General features: G+C 34.2%; 2 protein-coding genes across 7 annotated transcripts; both read right to left on the minus strand.

Moving 5' to 3' along the window:
• Window positions 1-268: 268 nt before the first annotated feature.
• LOC118046574 (probable ATP-dependent DNA helicase CHR12) lies at window positions 269-11,059 on the minus strand. Of its 4 annotated transcripts, none has more exons than XM_035055541.2 (12): window positions 10,590-11,059; window positions 9,600-9,756; window positions 9,208-9,272; window positions 8,565-8,753; window positions 7,997-8,146; window positions 7,106-7,498; window positions 4,766-5,031; window positions 4,431-4,646; window positions 3,600-3,807; window positions 3,369-3,522; window positions 2,228-2,830; window positions 269-1,430 (listed from the first exon to the last, which is right to left on the minus strand). In XM_035055541.2, exons 1-12 carry the CDS (start codon window positions 10,812-10,814, stop codon window positions 694-696), a joined length of 3,363 nt encoding a protein of 1,120 aa, XP_034911432.1. In that variant the 5' UTR covers window positions 10,815-11,059; the 3' UTR covers window positions 269-693. The 4 variants fall into 4 exon arrangements, with proteins under 4 accessions (XP_034911432.1, XP_034911430.1, XP_073267923.1 ...); XM_035055539.2 differs by having other exon boundaries at window positions 9,600-9,759; XM_073411822.1 differs by having other exon boundaries at window positions 9,600-9,789.
• A 5,478-nt stretch (window positions 11,060-16,537) lies between these two features.
• Window positions 16,538-21,350, minus strand: LOC118046573 (uncharacterized). Of its 3 annotated transcripts, none has more exons than XM_035055538.2 (12): window positions 21,029-21,350; window positions 20,901-20,948; window positions 20,610-20,789; window positions 20,432-20,498; window positions 20,167-20,231; window positions 19,306-19,384; window positions 18,827-18,945; window positions 18,632-18,711; window positions 17,617-17,686; window positions 17,185-17,262; window positions 17,021-17,102; window positions 16,538-16,896 (listed from the first exon to the last, which is right to left on the minus strand). In XM_035055538.2, the coding sequence occupies exons 1-11, from the start codon at window positions 21,263-21,265 to the stop codon at window positions 17,031-17,033; spliced, it is 1,095 nt and encodes a 364-aa protein (XP_034911429.1). In that variant the 5' UTR covers window positions 21,266-21,350; the 3' UTR covers window positions 16,538-16,896; window positions 17,021-17,030. The 3 variants fall into 3 exon arrangements, with proteins under 3 accessions (XP_034911429.1, XP_034911428.1, XP_073267809.1); XM_035055537.2 differs by having other exon boundaries at window positions 16,538-16,904; XM_073411708.1 differs by lacking the exons at window positions 16,538-16,896; window positions 17,021-17,102; window positions 17,185-17,262; window positions 17,617-17,686 and adding an exon at window positions 17,700-18,245.
• Between the last annotated feature and the right edge of the window lie 918 nt (window positions 21,351-22,268).

Here is a 22,268-nt window from a genome sequence, read left to right on the forward strand (position 1 = left end):
ATTTTTCCTTTTTCTTTCATTATTGGCGAGGCTATCGGTATTGAAGTTTTACCAGTTTTTTAGTTGCTGTATTTTGGCTGGATCATCTCATTTTGCTGCTTTGTCTCGAAAGGAAGAAAAAAAAAAATGCTCGTTACAGGATCATCGTTCTCAGGTATAGTGTGCTCATAAGAAAACATCATCTTCCCTTAATCCAAGGATGAACTCCAGATGTCTTCCTCGCCAAAAGCCTTATCCCCACATGAAAAATAATCTTGAAAGCCATAAATAATAATAAATGCGCACTTCATAAATTAGGAAACTCACATTATTGCCAATATGTTACAAGTGCCACCGAATATAAGAGTGGTGATAGCCATGCAGACATCTAGGTTCACCTTTCACCATGCGATCTTATGCCCTCACCTTTTGTATGCCGTTGAAATGTGATGATAATAAGAGGTGCAATTAAATTGGGAAAATGATGCATTGACTGCTGATGTTACAAATGCTAGAATCAATGGAGATGGAGGAGCAGGCATGGGAGAAAGTACTGGAAGCAACCCATTTAAAGGAGGTGACTTCGTAGAACAACAATGGCAGCCCCAAAAAAATCCTGGCGCCATGCAGCAGCAATCAGAAAAGCAGAGGCCTTAGGGATGCTTTTGGATCTCATCCCATCACTAAACTGTGACGACATTTTGCTCAATTACATCAAGCCCAACCATTTCCTTTTCCGTTGGAATTCTGCCCTCTAGAGTTTGTTGATGAACTTGGAACAACATAACTGGATCTCTTCTTCTTATAGGTATTCCAAGTAAATATATGCTTGTTCAAACCACTTTCTCCGCCAACTTGTTCAGATTTTTCTGAACCCTGATAATCTGGTTTTTGGGAGACTGCCTCGTCAGATTTGGGTCTTTGGGGGGCTGAAGCGTAGTTATCTTCACTTGTGCCCTCACTTGCCACAGGCGTGTATTCATTCCTCATTTCCAGAACCTTTTTGTCTGTTCTTGCACTATTGCTGGCAGAATCATTGGCTTCAGACCGAGTATGTTCTTGTTTCTTCCCTTTACTTGACAATTTGGACATGTCTTCTCCATTTTCGACAGCCTTAATCCATTGTAAATCACTTAATGTGTCACTGTATATTACCTCCTTTCTTCTCCGCTTTCCCAAGACACCAGTACTATTCTGCTCAAAACCTTTGGCTTTATCTTCCTTGTTATCAGGTGCTTGATATGCCCATTCAGGTACCTCATGCTCTTCCATGAGACGAGATCTGTAATCCTCCTTTTTTCTTCTATCCTTGTCCATATCCTCAAAAATCCGAAACTCTTCTTGAGAACGGGCTGCGAGGCGGTTGATCTCTCTCTCACTTGGGACATCTGTTCCAAGTGAGCTAGTTCCTCTATGCATAATCTCCTCTAACATGTCTTTTCTGTCCTGAGCTGCACTAGCAAAGACATGCCACATTAATGCATTGTTCAATTCATCCAAAAGGAACAAAAAAAGCCTGGCAGAGATTGAGTCCGGCTCATTATGATTCCAATCATCAAAATTTACGAGAAGATTTCAGTTGAAAAGCAAAAGAAGCAAGTGACTAATTCCATAAATGATGGAGAACATGATGTTGAGATGGGAAGATGAGTAGACCACAGGTTCCTATGACACAGTTCTTATCTGAAATCATGACTGTAAAATAGCTGGAGAATATGGAACCAAGTCAGCCAACATACAGACTTAATGCTTTATCCTATTCGTTAGTTGTAGCAAGTCCAAGATATGTCCAGACCAATGCGCTCACTGCAGTCCTGGTTATTTGCTCAATTTTTAATTATAATAAGAATGTGCACATGTATTTGATGCTACAACTTTTTCTAGATCGATATGTCCAGACCAATGCACTCACTGCAGTCCTGGTTATTTGCTCAATTATTAATTATAATTAGTGGTTTCAAGAATGTGCACATGTATTTGATGCTACAACTTTTTCTAGATCGAATCAATGATGGCATACCTATCAAAATAACATTAATATACTGAAGCATGTATGATCCACAGTTGTCAGAGAAAAAATTATGAAAATTATCCAGCTTATTATCCAGCAGACTTAAGCAATAACACCTTGCCAATAAGAGAGTAAATGCATGCCCCTGGTTGGAGAAATAGCAAACAAAAGAAACATTTCCTTCTTTACTAAATGGATACTTTCTAGCTAAATGCATGGAATTCGAGTAGTATATACCTGTGGACGTTGTATTAAAAAGTCCAGCCTGGATGACCTTGGCATCAATGCCCTTCTTCTGTTTTGCACGCTCCAAGATTACCTCTTCAACCGATCCAACACTAACCAGAACAAAAACTCTGACTTCCTTCTTTTGTCCAATACGATGGGCACGATCCTCTGCCTGCTGGTCCATTTGGGGGTTCCAGTCACTATCAAAAATTATTACAGTATCTGCTGTTTGTAAATTCAAACCGAGACCTCCAGCACGAGTGCTCAAAAGGAACATGAAGTAAGGAGAGTCTGGAGCATTAAATTTCTTTAGTAATGTTCCTCTTTCCTCAGTTTTAGTTGAGCCATCAAGTCTAAGATACTTGTAATCATGAAGTTGCAAATAAATTTCAAGAATGTCCATAAGACGAGTCATTTGTGAAAAAAGCAGGACTCTATGATCAGTTGCATGAAGTTTTGGGAGCAAGCGGTCAAGTAGTTCAAACTTCCCTGATGCTCTCATGATTTCATCCTTCCTCCACATGTTATAATCTCCAACAAAAAGGTATGGGTGGTTGCAACACTTCCTGAGCTGCATCGTCAGATTCTGTAGACTCTTAGATTTTCCAGATCCTGTAAATTGATGTTTTGTCATTAAGTTCCAAGTTTTAACACTTTAAGTGAGTACTTTCACAAGATGGATAAACACCACCAAGATACACAATGATGAGGTCACACACAAGTGAAAAAACACACGTAAATCAGATGAGGAAAATGAGCAAGCACAGCAGGCAGATATATAGAGGAAAAACATGACTTCAAGTTTTCTGTAGAAAGTGGAAGATGATTGATGCTAACAAATACACAAGTAATCAAGCTATTTCATACACAAGTAATCAAGCTATTTCACAGAAAAAATCGTAGTGGTAGCTAATTAGCATTTCAAATGAGTTCTGGTGCTTCTGTGAGGGTAAAGGAAAGGAAAGGTAAGGGGTGGGAAAGACCCCAAAAAAACTAGTAGCTTTTCCTTCCAAAGGCAGTAAACATAGATCCCAGGAAATGCCAAACAATCATAGCATATAATGACAAAAAATTCAAAATTGCACCCACAAACAGAGACTGTTAAGAACTCAGGAACATGAAGAAACTTTGGGTAGCAGAAGCGACAAACCAGTATGCAGCCCAACTCTGCCCATCTCTGTAACTTGCTGGTAATAAACTTTTTGCCATGCTGACAAATCACATTTTAGTAAAACCTGAGTTTTCCCAGGAAGGTATTTCTCCACCTCATTTTTTTTCCTCCTCAATATGAATGGCCTTATAACCTGAGAATCATGGAAATGAATCAGGATAAAGGCCCCAGAAGACTCTGAAACAAATTTGAAATTTCAAGGGCACCTACATTATGCAAACGACGAATAATCAATAGTTGTTCTTCATCAGTGAGAGAAACTTCACCCCGATCAGCAAAGGGAGCATTAAACCACTCTTCAAATTTATCCTCAGAATTAAAAATATGCGGGAGGAGAAAATTAAGCAAGGACCAGAGTTCCTGCAAGCTGTTCTGTATTGGAGTCCCAGTCAATAGAAGTCTGCGCTTCATCTGATAGCTGCATGCGAGTTAAAATTCAATTAGAAAAGCCTTCACCATGTCTTATGAAATGATGTCCAAGTATTATTGGATTCCAATAAAACTGAGGACATAAGAAATCTTTACAAGTTTTCAACAGAAAAGAACAACCACCTCAAAACACATTGCAAAGTATCATGCCAGTGCCCAGATAATCACAGTTTGAATCTTATTAAGTAAAAAAGATGATAGGAAAAATAATTTTCAATTATTTCATAAAAAAGAATCAGTGTAGCAACAGAAAAGGAATAATTCAAATAAGTATCCCGCAAATCCAGGCATCAACTGGGCAGATCCAGTATGCTCATACAGTCAGCAGGCAAAAGTTAATTAAATTCCTAGCACTTTCTCTGGAAAGTACATTTTTTAATCCAAAAACTGTTAAGATCCAAACCTAGCCAACCATCATGCTGCTACTAGGATTTTACAATGACATGAACAAATGCCATGCAACCATGCAAGCAATGGATGCATGTAGCAAAGAAATGAACATAGAAAGAGATTCAGCTTAACAATTAAAAGACCTAAACATAGAGCTCATGAGGACAAACATAAACTTCAAAATAAAAAATGAGGCAGGTTAGTACACATGTAGCACCATACCCTCCAATAGTCTTTGCCAGAGCACACTCGTGATTCTTTAGTCGATGACCTTCATCAACAATCATGTACTGCCACTGAATTTTTTTCAAAAATGCTTTATCTCTCATGATTAGATCGTAATGCGTGATCAACACTTGAAGATTCCCCTCTCTTGATAACTGTTCCCTTATTGCCTTTCTCTCCTCTAGACATCCATCATAAAGAAAAGCTTTAATTCTGGATGAAGAAGAAGAAGAAAATACATTAGAAATTTCGAAGCAAGCACCACATGAGCATGCTTACTCACGTAAATGCACCCTGAGAAAGATACACGGTAAATAAGTCTTTTTGCATACTCAGCCTCTGAAATCCATGTTGAGAATTCATTGATCCAATTTGGTAGCACAGCCTTTGGAGCAACTATCAGGTGTGGCCCACACACACCTTTTTTCTCCTTGAGATATGCTATCAATGAAATTGTTTGTATTGTTTTCCCCAACCCCATTTCATCAGCTAAAATTCCATTTAAATTGTTGTTGAATAAAGACAGCATCCATTGAAGCCCTTCTAACTGGTATGATCTTAATTGTCCACCTTTAAGTATGTATGGCTGCTCAGTTACCTGCATTACAATGCACAAACAGTTAGATTCTCCGATTAACAGCAGCATGAACAACAACAGTTGCTTGGAATTTACAATCACCATTCCACGCCTTAAAATGTTTGCATGATCTAAACAGCACCAAGGATCAAAGCTCAATATAAGCCACATATATGAAGATGCTGCGATGGGAAGATATACTGACTATTCTGAACTTGTATCATATTTTGGCAGTTCAAGGATTTTTCTTACTATAAAGCCCAAAAAGAGTTCAACCAAGGTGGCACTTAACATGGTCTCGTATGCTGAATCCTTACTAGTTTCAGTTTAAATTATTTAGTAATTTGGAGTCCTATTCTATAAATGATGGGCAGGCAGAAACATAATATTTGCTGCTTCGGACAAAAAAGGTGTAACTGGCAGCTTCCTTAAGTCTACAATCTTATAGGAACTCTGAGTGTCAATGTTTTTTTTCTTTGATTCCATGATGACCACTAGCTTTGTTAGAATGTTACAATTAAAATTTCTGAATTCTAGAAACACAAAGAATCTAAGAAAATAAATACCAACAATAGTGGAATACTAACACTGGGTTTATTGGGATAAAAAAAAACACTTTTTTCATCTTCATCTCTTCTAATCTCCATGAAGACAAAACATAGCTGCAAAAACTAGAAAATACCAGGAATGTCTATTAAAAGGGCCAACAGGTGTAACTAGCAGGTTGGAGTGGTACTGACTACTGAGCAACATGGTTCAAATTCTGCTCATGGCAGAGACAGAACAGATTATTAGGGGGGGGAGGGGTTACCTCCCATTGTATAGTCCAGGGTATGATAGATCTTCTAATGAACAGGAAAAAATGTTCAAAAAATGCAGGTCTTCATTTGAGCAGATAATTTTTGCTTTCCAGTTTTCCAGAAAAGTGGAAAGCAGAAATCTATTTTCAAACAAAAAGTTACACCTCTAACCAATAAGCACATTTTGCAGCACTTTAATCTTTGTTTTTTTGAAAATTTTAAATATTTTCCACAAGTAAACACACCCAAAGTGTTTTGGTTTGCAACTAGAAGCAAACTTGACTGGTGTGATATCATTCCTCTTGCTACTCTTGTTTTGAAAGCTTCGTTGCCTCTTCCTCCTCTCTCTCTCCAAATTCTGATGCTACACTTACCAAGTATTGTTCACAGCACATAAGCAACCTCTAAATTCCTCATTTCCTTCTCTAATCACCTACAAACCCATCCCATCATTATTCTAGCATAAACGATATCTTCACATCTTTTTCCAACTCTTTATGCATTAAACAACCTCTTAAAACAAACCCCAAAACTCATTATTATTTAGCTGCTGACAGATAAAGACTTCATCAATCTCTTCCAACCAGCCTTTAGTCATCAGACATCATTTCTGCAACTGACAATAATTTGCACTGCCTCATCAAATTACAACTCCTAAATCTCCAGTTTAACAGCCATGAACTATTACAAAATGTAGGAGAGAAAATTCCCATAGCATGTCCACATCCGAAGCATAGGACCCTCACAGTTTGCATGTCCTCAAACTAGGCAACAGTTAGCCTTTGATGCTGAAATCAGCTGATTAGCTGTGCTTTCATAAATCAACCATATTATCTATAAACCAAAAGAAATAACAGAATGAAGAAATAACAGGATATGTATCCATCTCAAATAAATGGCAAAAGCAATCCTGAAGACCAAACCCGCTTAAGCAAGATCTTGAAAAGGTTTATCAGGACATAATCTTTTGCACAAGACAGCCACTTATAAGACCCAATTCCATGTGCTTGGACTCAAAATCTAGGACAGGTTGCCAAACACTCAAGCTTAAGGGAACTGCTATAAGGGACCAGTCAATAAACAGCTTAATCCTTGAGCATTCACTTGCAAGCACCAATTAACTCTCATCTAGTCATTCTTACAAGAGTATGGCAATCTAAATGACACACCAACTAGCTTACTCATTGCGGAGACACGCAAAATGATTGGAATTTAAACAATGGAAATCAAACAAAAGATCCACATAGGAAAACCCAGAGATAAAATGATGCAGAGAATAAAGATTCCCTATTTACCTTCTCCTGAATCGAATGAATGGCTGAGTCGTATTGTCGTTGGCCTTCAAGCAAATCACCAGTATCATCATTAAGATTAGAATCAATGATGACATCTTCCTCAGGATATGTATCCAGTTCACTTTCATTCCTTGAAGCATCCAACTCCGGAGAATCAGCTTCTGAGTCTCTTAAAGGTTCAATGCCATCTGAATGTTTGGAATCTTTTTGGCGCTTGACCGCGGCTCCCAAGTTAGCAAGTAGTTTATTTGTTTCTTCAAGAAGCATTGTAAGTCGTTCATTCTTGCTCTCCTTTACTAACCTCATATATGCTTCTTGATCATCAGCCTTTAGGGCTTGGAGCCTCAGTTTCTCTGCCCGTGTAGCACGCTGCCTTTGCCTTCCATGCCATGCCTGTCAAAATACAGTAACATGATTTGCTTTCATCTATCATATGCTATTCTAAGAACAGTAATAAAAAGTCAACCTAATAAATTAACAACAGATCTCATCTTCTGGAATTACAGAAAAATATTGAAAGTTACATTAACTAGTTTCTTTCTAACGTTCTGTAATTAGTCACAAGACACAGATCCATTACAGAACTCAATTTAGCTTTACATGAACATTCTAGTGGCAAAGAAGACTTAATTTCATATTACTATCACATAAGAATGCTTTGAAGATTGCCATCTAAACTTTTCCTTTGGATGTGATATCCAATCCTCTCTCCCTTGCTAATAATATGTACTTCTGATTCATTCAACTCCTCCTTGGCTATCCCTTCAGTTAAACATGTAAATTCCGTGTATAAAAGGTTCAGAAATCCCCCATCCATGCAAATGTCTGCGCTTCTCAGTTTCATGTTAGCAGGAATGAAGTACGTGGCAAGATAGAAAGACAATAGAATACCTGGATCCCATCATTCCTTTGCTTTCTCCTTTTATGAGTAGCCTGAATTTGCAATTGGAACTCTCTGACAGCGTTAAGTATTTCTGCAAAAAATTTTCTTTTTCTAGTCTCCACATGGTTCCTTTCTTCCCCTTCTAACCTTGACAGCCTCTGCATTGAATATTTTCACCAAGTGAGAGCATACAACAGAAAACAATATATTTAACAGCAAACAAATTTTATTTTCTTAGTTATCATATTGCATTGTAAATCTTATTAGTCAAAGCTCAATTTTTTTTTCATCTCAACTTACTATGTTTCTTCTGAGAAGAAAATTATCTTTAGAGAGAGATGACTTTTATTTCAGTTGACATCATATTCCAATGATTGACAGCTAAGACTGATTCATAGCACCAGTATAGCAGTTCAGGACCCCAGTCAACACTATCAAGTTTTAGATTGCCACCTTAGTTAACCAGACAATAGGATATTCTAGCAGATATTATATACAAATGCCCAGATTCCAAAAATCCCCCATTTGTAAGTGAGATGGTTTCACAGGGAGAAAATGAACATTAGAAGAAATAACCTCAGCATCTCGTTTCTTTCGGAATTGATCATCAGCTTCCATGGCAAAAGCATCCCCTATACCATATAGAGGACGAGGCAACCGCATCATACCCCAATCAAAAAGTTGCTTGTCAGGAAACATACAATTCAAACGAAGCCAGTACTCTGAACTCACTTCAGATTGAACTTTGCTTTGCAATTCTGCTAGCTGCCAGAAAAAAAATCCATCCCTCAATTTCCAAATAAACAGTGAACAGAGCCCTTCTATCACCATGGATCCAAAAGCCCCTTTAGCAACATGTCTAACAAAAAATGTAAGATACTAAAATGAAACCAGTCCACCACAATTAATCTAATTTAATTAAATCTAGCTTCTCTTCACAGGTCTCCAAAATCCTCAAGGAAATCAATCCTGAAAGATAAGCAATTGAACTTTTCCTATTTCTGAAGGGGAAAAGCAGATTTATTATTTCTGGATATTCATTTGTTTCACCACTCAAGCAGACAGGTTTCTTGGAGAAGCATCAATCACAGTATTAGAAGAACCAAATGTTACCTGCATCCAATTCAGATTGCAACTTGTACTCTATCAAGTATAAGTACAAAAGGCAAGCACAAACTTGACAAAACTTTTCAGAGCACTTTTAACGAATCGAACTTACCTTAAGTCCATGAAGTTCGAGTAAACATTTCATTTGCAGGTCTTCACCTCTGGTTGAAGGCAGTTCTGATCCAACACATAAAAACTCATCAATAAATCCTTTCCGAGGATTGTCTACAAGGACAAATCAACGAATAGAGAAAGGACACTGTTACTATTATTAACAAGTTACCAAAATAACTGCCAACCAAAAAAAAAATCATTAAGCGCCAATATCAGCAGGCATAGCAGCCCAGCTCTGTGAACAAGGTATCTTAATCAAGTACCAACAATATGCTAAATCACGAGGACAAGCAAGCAAACTGAATTAAAATTACCTTGTGAAGCATTTCATGAGCAAGAGAAAATAATGTGAAATCCTGAATGTGAAGTTTATGTACAAGAAATAGCAACCTTCGAGTTCATTCAAGCGATGCAGGATATGGCTTTGATATCGATTTTCACTCAATTCTGCCAGAGAAAAACCCGACATGCAATTTAGCCTTTGCTTTGATAGCGCATCCCCAAATCCAGTCATCAAATCAGTTCTGATGGAAATCCCAGGGTTACCCTGCTGTGTTATGTTAAATCCATATTCCAGAAGCTAGATCAGAAATGACAAATTAACACATGAATTACAGACTTCAATTGCAATATCAACTTCAAACAGCTAGAGCAGTTAACAGGCAAATCTCCATTGGAAAGAAACACTATACAGTTTGGGAAAATAAAAAGTTGACGTCTTGTTTCTCAATGTAAAGAGATTATAAAACTCTAGAATAAAAGGCCTGTCAGAAGATCAGAAAAGAAAACCAAAACTTGTCCACATGCTAGTCTTTAAACAAGGTAACACACAAGTAAGACCATTGTAGAAAAGAAAAGGGAAGCCACAGGACTTTTCAACAATAAAAGTGTATATCTTTAATAAATACTGTCAACTTTGATAGTCCATTAAAAAGACACCAAACATACATATCTAGTCCAGAGATTAAAAATGACAAAACAAAATCCTAGCCCGCAACCACAAAGAAACCTAACCCTAACAATTCTCTACCCTGCATAGCTTAATTGACACAATCACAATATTGGGGTTGAAAAGGAATGCAATATTAGTTAAATAATCCATAATATTTACATACATAACAAGAAGCAATTTCACACATACAGAGAAGAAAACACAAAATTGACATGACACCAAAATCCCTAACCTCGAAATTCTCCTTTACACCACAAAATCCTAAATAAATAAAATAAATAAATTCCCCTTCAAAAACCCCAAATTTCCAAACTTGTGACATGAATCCCCAACAGAGTACCCAAGTTGCCCCAAAAAACACCCAAATTCGCAAAATTAAACAAACCCCAAAACCCCCGAAACCAAAAGGGCATCTCGAGAAAACATACCAATTGGCTTCTCTCTTGGGCCCCACCGTCAAAATCAGCATTACCGACATCTGAATAGATTGAAGAGACGGTGTTGAAAAGATCAAGAGGGAGGGGGAGATTACGAGAGACAAAATTGAGGGCGGAGATCAGAGACTTGGTCTTCTGAACACGGTCTTCTAGTGAGGAAGAGAAGGAGGCGGCTGGAGAGTCTTGTTGATGGTGGTGCTCAAGCTGAGCAACCATGGCGATTGGCGGGAAGGATTTTAACGGTCTCTTGTTTTTATTTTAAACGGTTTTTGTTTTTGAAGTATCGCTGCTGTGCCTGCGTTTAAGAGAGGACACAAACACCCGCTTTGAGCTAACTCACTCTATTACTTGGTAAAGACTACTACTTTCCTGTCTTCGGCGTTTTCTCTCGCTCTTTACTCTCTCTTTTTTTTTTTTTTTTTGGAGAGAGAATAGGGGGGGCGACATACGTTTTGGGTTTTCTAATAGTATTTCCCTTCTTTGTGTATTTCTCACCAAACACGCCTCTATTTCTGTTACATTGCCATCATGCCCTTGTTAGCCTATCTGCTACCGTATCCAGCTAATAGCCTGCCCCAGTTAGGGTCTTTGATTGGCCCTGCTAATATCCTGCCTTGACTTTTAAAACTGGCAATTTTATTCATTAACCTCCAGCTAACTTAATAAAAAATAATAAAATAAAATTTTAAAAAAATATGAATTAAAAAAATGTAAATTTAGTTGAAACTTTTAAATGTGGTTCAGTTTTTAAAACTTGTAACCTGATAAATCTTAAACCAGGTTTAAACAAGAAATTTAATTATTAATTAAATTAATTATGATGGATGAAATCATAGAAAAATATTAATAAAAAAAACTTGCAAAAGCAAAAACAATAAAGGTTTTGAAAAGAAAACTCGATGATGAAATTTAAAAAAAAATCATTGACAAAATAAATAGCAATTAAAAAAATAAGGATCAGATTTAAAAGATTATAAAATCATAAACGGGTGAAATTGAAAAAACTTTGTAATTTGATACATTATTTACAAGATAAAAAATAACAGAGCTGAAATTTTAAAAAAAAATATAGAGGGGCTAACTCAATAAAAGACAAACCATGAAAAAACAGCAAAACAAAACCAAATATATATAGATATAATAATAAATCACCAACTTAAAAGGGGGGGAAACAAGTAAACTCGGGTAAATCTTCTAAATTTTGTATAATCCTTAAAACTCGCAACTCGTGAAATCATGGATTTGAGTTTGATTAGAAAGCTTATTTTTTTACTAATTTAATTTTGAATGGTAAAATTGATAAAAGAAATATTGGTAAGAAAAACTTGGAAATGCAAAACAAAATAGTAACAGAAAAAATAAGGATAAAATTTGAGAGAGAAAAACCAAAGAGGATGAAATGAAATTTAGAAAAAAATAGAAATAACACCAAAAAAAATAAATATCAATTCAAAAACAAGAAAAAAAGTTTAAATATTAAAAAAATAACATGGGGTAAATTAAAAAACATTTGTACTTTGATGAACTATTTATGTATTAAAAAATGGTAAGGGTGAAACTAAAAAGCATTTGTAATTTGATAAATTACTCATAGATTAAAAAATAATTGGGGTGAAATTAAAAAAATATTTGTAATTGTTTAATCTAAAATAAAAGGAGCGGTAAACAAAAAATAAAGAACAAATGTGAATGTAAAATAAATTGAAAAGGTTGGTTAGAAAGCTTGCAGGAACAGGTGTAAAATTTAAGGAGAAGAGAGGGGAAAAAATAGTTATCGATGTTAAACTGAAATTGTTTTTAGTACACACACTACACCATCATATAAAGAGTATCAATATCTTCGAAACACCACCTTGAAAGGTGGCGCTTGGTGGCCTGACGACATCGCACGATGCTTGGTGGCCTAATGGCATCGCACTTGTCGCCTAAATAATACAGGGCCATCCGCAATTGCACTAGTCAACAAGTTTTTTAAAAAATATTATTTGATACATTACAATTACAACAATATCCTTGAACAATCTTTAAATTTACAACAAAACAATGTAAAATGACTTAAAAACCCTTATGAAAAAAGTTATATCATTTTTGTTTTTACAAGTATCAAAGCAATTATATTTTGAAAAAAAATAAAAGGAATAGGACACCTTGGGTGAAATGCATTAGATTTTTTATTTATTTTAAGGCTAAAATAGTAATTTCTATGTGAAAAAAAGAAAAATAACAAATCCAACTCAGTACAAAATGTTAAAGACAATCTTGTAATGATGAAAAAACAACTTTGCCCCCAATACCTAATTCAGCGGGGTTTTTTTTTCTAAGGCAAGGTCATAATTACATTATTGCAATAAATAATATTACAAGTCTCATTGCGCAATGACTTATTGAGGAGAACTAGGTTTTTTTTTTTTAACTTTCTAAATAAAATCCTAACATGATCATAAAATAAAAATCTTTTAAAAATATTATAACAATATTTCAATATTTTATACATGGTTGGAAGGAAAGAAAAAAAAACTAACCACTATGATAAAATCATGTAGAGCATGTATTAAAATTTCAGAAAATAAAAATTTTATTTTAATAGAATATTCATGAGTCATTTTTATTTTATTTTTTATAGTAGGCACGTAATATTTGGAAAAAAATTAGCATTCCCTTAAAAACATATAATACTACTCGAGAATCATGACTACATTAAACGATAATTGAAAAAGGAAAGAAAATACACACACACAAAAAGCCAAGCCTAGGCATCTAGCCCAACTAAAAGAAGGCCAAACATGTGTCGCCTTGCCAGGCCAGGTCCATTCATTGGATCTCTCTCTTTTTTTTAAAAGGGCAACGCAAACAATATATTAACTATCAGTCAAGATTTCGACAACCAGAAATGTGATAAAAAATTTGCTTTTAGTTTTTTTTTTTTGGGTTTTAAAAATCATTTTCACACTTAATCATGGTTATTAGTTATCAGACTTGATCTACATTATTTTAAAGGGTTTTGTATCATACATTGAAAAGATAATATGTTATCTTTTAAGTTGAAGTATTTAAATAAATAAAAAATTATTCCAAGTTAAAATAATATTTTTTTTTCTTTTGAATATAAAATATATATACTAAAAGGCTTCGAATCCCATAATTGAAAAAATAAAATTTTTTTTTCTTGTGAATATAAAGTGTACATACTAAAGAGCTTCAAATCTCACGTTGAAAAAACAAAACATTCTTCTAATATTTATATAATGAACTTTGAAAATGATTAATAGCTAACTAAAAATATATAAAAAGAGGGCACTTTGGTTGGGAAAAAAACACATTTGAAAAAAAACATGGGTTTCAACCGGGTTTTGATGGGTCGCTCGGGTCAACCGAGTTTTGCCGAGTTTTTGCTTACTCCAATTTGTTGGCTTCCTGAGCCAATCTAGCCACCGTGTTTATCGGATCCCAGGTTGTTTCTCCGGACCGATCAGGATTTGATAACTATGCACATAATAAACATCATTAACATCCTGATAAACCAGTCATTTAGTCTAAAACACTTCTAAATTAATTTTAAAAAATACAAAATCAAGCTAAAAAAAAGGAGGATATTTTCTCTCAACCCTAACCTATATTTTCAAGGAAGACAAGGGTCTAACGCTACATAAATTAATTTTTTTTTTTTTTTGTATAGACCTTGTTAATATCAAAATTGGTTATTTGTCATTAGAATGTTGCCAACTAATGGATCTCTCTCTTATTTATTGTTTTCCAATATAACTTTCTCTCTTACTCCTCAAACTTTAGTACTAGAGAATAAATAAAATGAATATTTAAACTGGAATTGAAATTTTAGAAACTATATGGATCATAGAAGAACAAAAAGAAAAATAGATGGTTCAAAAATAACCTTTTCATTTGATTTGAGATCCGTCACGTGGTTCTACAGTTTAATCCTCTTTCCTTGAATTTTCTATCTCCACGAAAAATATTCATAAATCTCACCTTTACAGAAGAAGAGTACAAATTTGAATGTTCCTAATATATATATATTTTTTTTGATTTATGTAGGTGTTCAGGCCAGCTTGCGCGCACCACGACTAATCCCACGGCTCACTGAATATCCTGCAAACCCAATGAGCATGTAAGGCACCGCAAGAATGACAGGCATGCACAGTGAGGTTTAAACCCAAGATGCAGAGGAAGTAACAAGTTCCTAATAATTTTTCAATGGTACGTTTCTTGTCAATATATAGCGATATACTTCCAAAGGTTACTTGGGATATGTGTCAATATTCTCAAATCCAAAAAGACACCTAAATTGGCCGAATACTTTGTCAGGCTGGTGATAATTAAGTTTAATTTCTACACTATCACTTGGAGTCTAATAAAAGAAGCTACGATAAATAAATCTATTTTATAAAATGTCTTGAATTAGAATATTTATTCGGTTAAAAAATAACCTTACGAGACTCTAAATTATTGATACCGCTGTGTTAATAAATTTTTTAAACTAATATAAATATTTGAGTTTATATATATCTCATTAATTTTACAAGTTTTAAAATTAATAATTATATAATTCCTCATTGTATCAATACTTATATTGCTGAGAAATAGTTTTGGATTTTGTCAAAATACTCATATCATCTCCATATTATAAATGCTATTTATATAAAGAAATGGAGCTGCTTTCACAGTACCACAGGCCCTAATACAATTAATAAATTAAATAAAGAAAAAACCCACAAATAATAGAAGATTCCTCATTAAAATTATGAAATGTTTTTTTTTTTTTATGAACTAAGATAACTTGTCAATACAATATTCTCCAGCAAGATTAATTCACAGTAAACTAGGTTCATAACTAACACTAAAATCGAATAAAAAGTCAAATTAGAATAATAAATCACCTTTTACCAGGATGCATGCTTAGCACAACTTGCACAAAAAGAAAACTGATTGGTTTGCATACCCCAGCTATGCTGCGAGGGATTAATTTTTGTTTTAATGTATTTTTTTTTTTGTTCGGTTCTCAAGAATTTTTTTTTTTAAATTTAAAAATACAATTATTTTAATTGAAACATCTTTTTATTATCGTATCCGGAAAACATAAAATTTTAAACTTCAATCATTGCTTATGTTAAAAAAACTGAGATACAAGACAGTTTTTTTATATATATATAAAACAGCACCCCTGAAAAAAATATTGCAAGGTAGTGTAATTGATTTTTTTTTTAAAAAAAAAAAATTACACCTCCCAGTAACAACGGAGGAGTTGAAACTTCCCCGTTTGTCTCCAGATTCATCAAAGCATAAATGGAGCGTGGCAACTACACGTGTCTTTCCACAAGACATCTATTCAAGAAAATCCCTTCAGAAAAATGAAAATAAGGGGAATCTCCAAGATTTCTCCATGAGTTTCCCCAACTGAAGGAATGATTTTTTTGTTTTGTTTTGCATTGTCAGTGTATGCTACACTCACAACTTTATTATCATCACAACTAAAAGAGCTGGGGCTTTTCCCAGCTCTTTCATTGTTTATACAGGGTTTCTTTAATATTGATATGAACATTAAAGTAGCAAGTCTTCTTTTTTATTTTTTTGTTTTAGTTTCATCTTCTTCTTTTTTTTCCTTTCCCTTTCAATTGAATATTTTTTGGCTTTTTTTTTTTTAATTTTTTTTTAATATTTAGTTAATTTTAAATTAACATTCATAATTTATTTTACATAAAATTGTCACAGTCCCAAAGAATCATCCAAATATTTTTTCAGTATTTAATTTTAAAAACTCTTATTTTTATTATCATATTATCAAGTAGAGAATAGTTTTATATGAACAAAGTTGTTAAACTCAATCGAGTCCATAATTTACATTGCAAGTTTGATAGACTAAGTCACGAATCCCAAATTAATTCAATATATTATTTTATTAATATTAAAAGAAAATCATTAAAAAATTTAAAAAATATATGTCTAATTTGCTTTTGAACCCACCAAATCAAAATAAAGAGGTTAATTTTAAAATTGTAAAATTGAAGATGGATCAAATAAATAGATTTAATAATATTACTAAATAATTCCTAGACCACATTCTACACATATAGCAGCTGGATGCATATGGAGAGGCAGTGCCCTGTACGGGCTGTACTCTCCAATGGATGGATCGAACAGAAGAAGGCGAGCATCATAATCAATGGACAAGCGGCGCATCCCATCACAGCAGCTACTCGTCCTGAAGCTGAAAGAGTTTTGTCTAAACATCGACAGCTACTTCAAACGAATCTTCTTGACAACCACCACCAACAGAATACAACTGTGGCCCTTGCAAAATTGTAAGAATTACACTGCTATGGTTATGCTTGCGATCTTTATTTTAGGATCTTCAAAATTTGTTTTTAGAAGACTCAAAAGGATCAAGAGCAGAATGGCCATTATACCTGGCTGACTTCAATGTTGAACTCTTTGCATTGCTCGGCTGATTGGTTCTTGGAAATACTGAAGTGATATGAAAATTGCTTCCTGTTAAGAAGATACATATTTTATTTAGATCACATGTTTCGTATACGGGTACATAGACGACAGGCCAATCAAAGAGTACCACCTCGGTTCGAATAGTCCGACTTCCTTGATGGGGACACGTGTTCAAGTATGAATCAAATACTTCACGAACATCTTTACCCTGAAAGAATAAGAAACACCAAAACCAGTATTCAGTACACAATTCTCACAAAAATGTTGAATCAACCATTGGTTCGCGATGACCAGCTTAAGCATATGCCATCAAACAGATTTGAATCAAGTATAAGGAGCATGGATGCATGAGAAGAAGTGAGTTGCTTTTTTCCCAGATAAAATTTTATTCCTTGAAAACCATATACCAAGGAAGAAGAGGTGAATAACATGTCCCTGAAAGAAAATCAACAACCCCCACCCAAAAAAAAGGAAAAAATGAAATAAAATCAAAAGGAAAAGGAAAAAGAAGAAGGAACAAAATGATTAGCTAATGGCAATGGATGTTCCGATGAAGCGATACTTTTAAGTTACTGTCTTCTTCAATACTCTCTTCCAATCCAGCAAGCCCGCCAAAAGCAATCAACAGATGCCTAACAGATGGAACGTACAACGAAATTATCAATGAATCACATTTGAATAAAATGCATAAGTGCTCCTACTTTATACCAGCATATGACAGAACTAAAAAGAATATGCCTGATGGAGATCACAATCCTCCAAAGGCAGTGAGTGCATGCCTATCACTTGCCAAACTAAATATTTTGGTGGCATCTCAAAGCGAATCCTTATTTAATCATTTTATTAAAAAGCGAAGTGCCTTAAATTGACTCACAGTCAAGATAGAGGAATACAGAGTCAACATCACATATCCCAACAGTAGTGAAGTTTTGCTCTGAAAACAATTAAACAGGATAATTTCAAGAGCTTCTTGGAACATTTTTATGTTTATGCAACCCTCATATGCACTGCATAGCTTGTGCTTGAGTTCTCTTAATGTATAAATAAATCCCCCCCAAAAGGAAAGAAATGGCAGGTTGATCGCGCTCGAAAAACTTCTCAACAGGGAATGTTAAGGTGTGCCCCCATCAGTACTTAATGATTGCCTCCAAAGGCATATGCTAAGTTATCTGAAAACCTAACGAAGCAACACTGCATTACAAAAATCACAATTCAGTCTGCTGTCTCAAGCACTAAAAACAAAGTCATCATACAATTCTGAGTGCTGAGCATTGCATCAGCAGTAAAATTGTCCAAACATTCTACAAGAAAAAAAATCACTGCGAACCATATCTCTTATTCTTTACTATTCAGCCTACCGTATTTGATAACAGTAAATCCTCTAGACAGCAAAGGTATCGTGTTGGCACGTTTTCTAATTTATATGGGAGCATTTTTATTATTAGGAGAAAGGTAAAGGCTCTTCAAAAGCAACAAGTTAAACGAACTGCACAGGGAACAGAAATCTCCTCCAGTCACCAAGAAGCAGCTAACCAGAGAAAGTTACACCAAGGATCTAATGTAGAACAAGAGCATACCTGAATGTTGGTAAAGAAAGCTCTGATGAGTTAATAATGAGACCATGCTCTGAGGTACCAATCAAAAGATCATAGCCACCCTGTGATTGACATCATAGAAGTTGATAAAAGCCTTCAATTAATGATAGGCAAAAAACAATTGTGCAGGTATACCAAGGTACACAGAAAAAAGCTAAAAAATTAAAGAATCAATACCCTGTATGGACAATCCTTAAATACTGAGCTGATATTAGAAGCATATCGCACTCTATACCCCCAATACAATCCTGCTTCCTCCCTTGGCTTTGATAATGAGACAACCTGGCGTGGTGAATCTAGATAAATGCAATATAAAATTCACAATTGTACCAAAGTTAACATAAACAGCAAACTAGTGCTTAATATAGGTTAATGATAAAACATGGAATCATTATAAGGGCCAAAAACCAAGAAAAAGAAAAAAAAGGATAGGTTTCTGAATCAAAGGGGCTTTAACATGGAAATAAAGAAAAGGATCTGTATCTACTGCGGCTAAATTTATCTTTGATGCTCAAAACATTAGTTCAATGAATTAAAAATCAGAAATAAGTTTTCTACCTTTTTCTTCAGAAATATCCCCAAATAACGATGGGAAACAACTCAGCCAAAGTTCAAAACTTTGTAGCAAAGGGAAAAGGTGACAGAAATTCATTTACCATCATCCAAATTGCGGTTGGTTCCCATAGCCACAGTTACTCTTATTCCAGGTTCAAGCGCTTGATTTACAACAACATTCTGCATGATTTAGTTCAAATCCATAAGACATAAACTTACCGGAGACCACTTGCCTATCTAGACTTGAAAGGGAAAGCATTAAAATCAGCATGAAAAAAGATTAATAAATTAACCATGGGCACTAAAATGAATTGAGCAAGGCATTGAAAAGAAAGAAAGAAAAGGAATCGTGCTTTCAGATAAAATTGAGCTTTGACATGACACAACATAAAACTAGTACTAAGAAATAAAATCTAAATGAAGACAATGGAAAAAGCACACCCAGAAACATAAGAAGGCAACATCAGGTATTGAAAATGCTATAAAGATAAATAGAAGAAGAGGATTCATAATGTAGACTCTCGTCACTCACATTAGTTCTTAGCAACTGCATTAAAGATATGTAGTGATGAAGGATTGACTTTGTAGTATTTACATCCTATTTGCATGAACTTGAGTTCCATTATCAAATTAAATCAAAGCAAGAGCGTCAAGGAGTGGTGGAACATCTAAACTTCAATTCGATGGTAATCAAAAACTTTCTTGTCAAGATCAAAGAGTGGTGGAACATCTAAATTTCTATCTGATTGTGATCACAAATTTTCTTATCAAGATTAAAGTGACTTGAGTATAATAGAAAGAAGACCGTCACCAAGAAACTACACAACTCTGACTATGTGAATGATAGACAGCTGATAGCATGCATGATTTGTGGGTCCTCAACAGTTTTTTTGTTCAACCAAAAGGAACACAAAACGATGAAAGCCACAGATTAGCCTGCAGAAACTTCGATAGAGCATTACCTTACTTAAACCCACATCAACTAGTGTTTCCCCAGAGTTTGGAACCTTTTCATTTAGCGTGACACCTGTAATGTTATTGTAAGACACGTCAAAAGTTGGCGCTAAACAGAGAATACGAGTATAAACAGAGCACAGATGAAGTTAATCTAAAAAAAAATTAAAGATCACCGGAGATCAAACACAAATCAAATACCAAATAAAAAGGGGAAAGAAGTATCAAGTGGATATCCTTGAAAACAATAGGAGGAAAATGGGGAAAGCTTACCTTCCCTAAACGGAGCCCATTCATGTTTGCGCAGATGGTGTGGAGCATCAAGCGGGGGCAACATTCCCTAGAAAACACAAGAACAATAGTACAAACAACATTAGTTGAACAAGCAACAAAGGAAAAACACTTGACGCGAAACAAATAGGATTCAATAATGAATTGGTCCCTCACACACCACAAATCTCAAGTTATTATGCTTTGGAAAGAGAGCTTTTCTTAAATACTGCGGAGTCTCTAAATACCGCAAGATCCTTATGAAAAAAGCCCCACCGCTCTCATTCTCATCTGAACTGTTGTCTGTCGTAACAGTAGGATCCTCTTTCTCAGAACTACTCTTATTATCAAACACCACCACCTGTTTATATAACATAACCATTGCTTAGTTTTCTCAACAAAGAATCAATAATGATTATGCATTATTTATTAATAAACAGACGGTTAAGCCAGTGAAAATCAATATAGAAACCTCATCAATTCGAAATATAGTCGCGGCACGAGCAATTTGACCAGCCAACTGAAAACGAAAACAGAAAATTAAAGACAATTGAATATAGAAGAAAAAATAGAAATGCTAAAATAGAGAGGGTAAAGTACTCTAGTGGCGAGTTCAAGAGACTGAGCATTGTTGATGATGGAACCAGAAACGGCTATGCTGACTGTAGGTATTTCCTTTGCTTCTTTATCCCTCTCGTCTCTTTCTTTGTTTCTCCTCCTCCTCTTCTTCTTTTTGTGAGAATCGCCATTAGTGAGCTCGAACTCGTTTTCTGCTTTATCGTTTTCAATTCTCTCTGCTTCAGTTTCGGTTTCCGCTCTCTTCTGCTTCTTCCCCATTTTGCTTCGTTGGGGTTTATACAAGAGTAGAGGAGAGACAGGACGCGCGTTTGGCAGGGGTTTATTAGGGGTTGGGGCAGTTTGTACTTAGCATGTGGTGTGCAGTAAGCTTAATAGTTTGGGGTTGATTTTTAAAATATATTTTATTTAAAAATATATTAAAATGATATTTTTTATTATTTTTTATAAATATTTTTAATATGGTATATTAAAATAGTTTAAAACTATTACAAAATATATTAATTTAAAATAAAAAAATTAAGTTTTTTTTAAATATTTTTAAAATGCATATACAAAGACAAACTTAATTAAGTCGTAGTTTCAATTTTTGAGAAAAGAATTAATTACCTACTTAATTTAATTTAATTTAATTTTCCTTTATTATGAAAATGTTTGGTTTTCTTGATTTTTTTTTTCAAAAAACAAAATGATTAGAAAAAAAATATAAAATTGATAAAAATTATTGAATGATTAGTTTTTGAAACAAAAGGGATCATTTAATTTATTTCTCAAAACTAGAAGGGTTGATCTCTCTTTTTTTTTAGGAATTTGATTTTGCCTTTTACTGAATTTGAAAATAAAATAGTAAATTTTTAGTTTTAGTTTCTTGTTTTCAGAATGTAAAACACTAACTATTGATTGTTAAAAATTTCAAAGATCAGATAAAATGATTTTAAAAAATTGTGCAAGTGAATGTTAGTGTTGCTTTATTTTTCAAAAAATAAACTAATTTTATGTTCATTCGTTTTTTTTCCTCTCTATAAAATAAAATGTATTGTTGATTTTTTTCAAATATTTTTAAAATTAAAAACTATTTTGAAAACAGAAAAATAATTATATCATTTTTTTATATATACATTTAATTTAACTATGTTATATCATTCACTGTTATTATAATTATCACAACGTGAGTCAAGTTCACTACTCAAAATTAATTTAAATTAATAATTGTTTGAGTAACAACTTAAGATCTTTATTTAATAAAATATTTTAAATATAAAAT

The sequence above is a fragment of the Populus alba genome, chromosome 10 (assembly GCF_005239225.2).
Source record: "Populus alba chromosome 10, ASM523922v2, whole genome shotgun sequence".
Taxonomy (NCBI): Eukaryota; Viridiplantae; Streptophyta; class Magnoliopsida; order Malpighiales; family Salicaceae; genus Populus; species Populus alba.

What these genes read in the sequence shown, in the direction of transcription:
- LOC118046573 (XM_035055538.2), bottom strand. Translation starts at nt 21,265, where the DNA reads ATGGGGAAGAAGCAGAAGAGAGCGGAAACCGAAACTGAAGCAGAGAGA. An exon ending in ATGGGCTCCGTTTAGGGAAG is followed by an intron (nt 20,232 to 20,431) that starts GTAAGCTTTCCC and finishes ATAACATTACAG; the next exon opens with GTGTCACGCTAAATGAAAAG. An exon ending in GTCGGACTATTCGAACCGAG is followed by an intron (nt 17,103 to 17,184) that starts GTGGTACTCTTT and finishes TCTTCTTAACAG; the next exon opens with GAAGCAATTTTCATATCACT.
- LOC118046574 (XM_073411822.1), bottom strand. Translation starts at nt 10,814, where the DNA reads ATGGTTGCTCAGCTTGAGCACCACCATCAACAAGACTCTCCAGCCGCC. An exon ending in TCGCTTGAATGAACTCGAAG is followed by an intron (nt 9,273 to 9,599) that starts GTTGCTATTTCT and finishes GTGTTGGATCAG; the next exon opens with AACTGCCTTCAACCAGAGGT. An exon ending in TTCATTCGATTCAGGAGAAG is followed by an intron (nt 5,032 to 7,105) that starts GTAAATAGGGAA and finishes ATTGTAATGCAG; the next exon opens with GTAACTGAGCAGCCATACAT.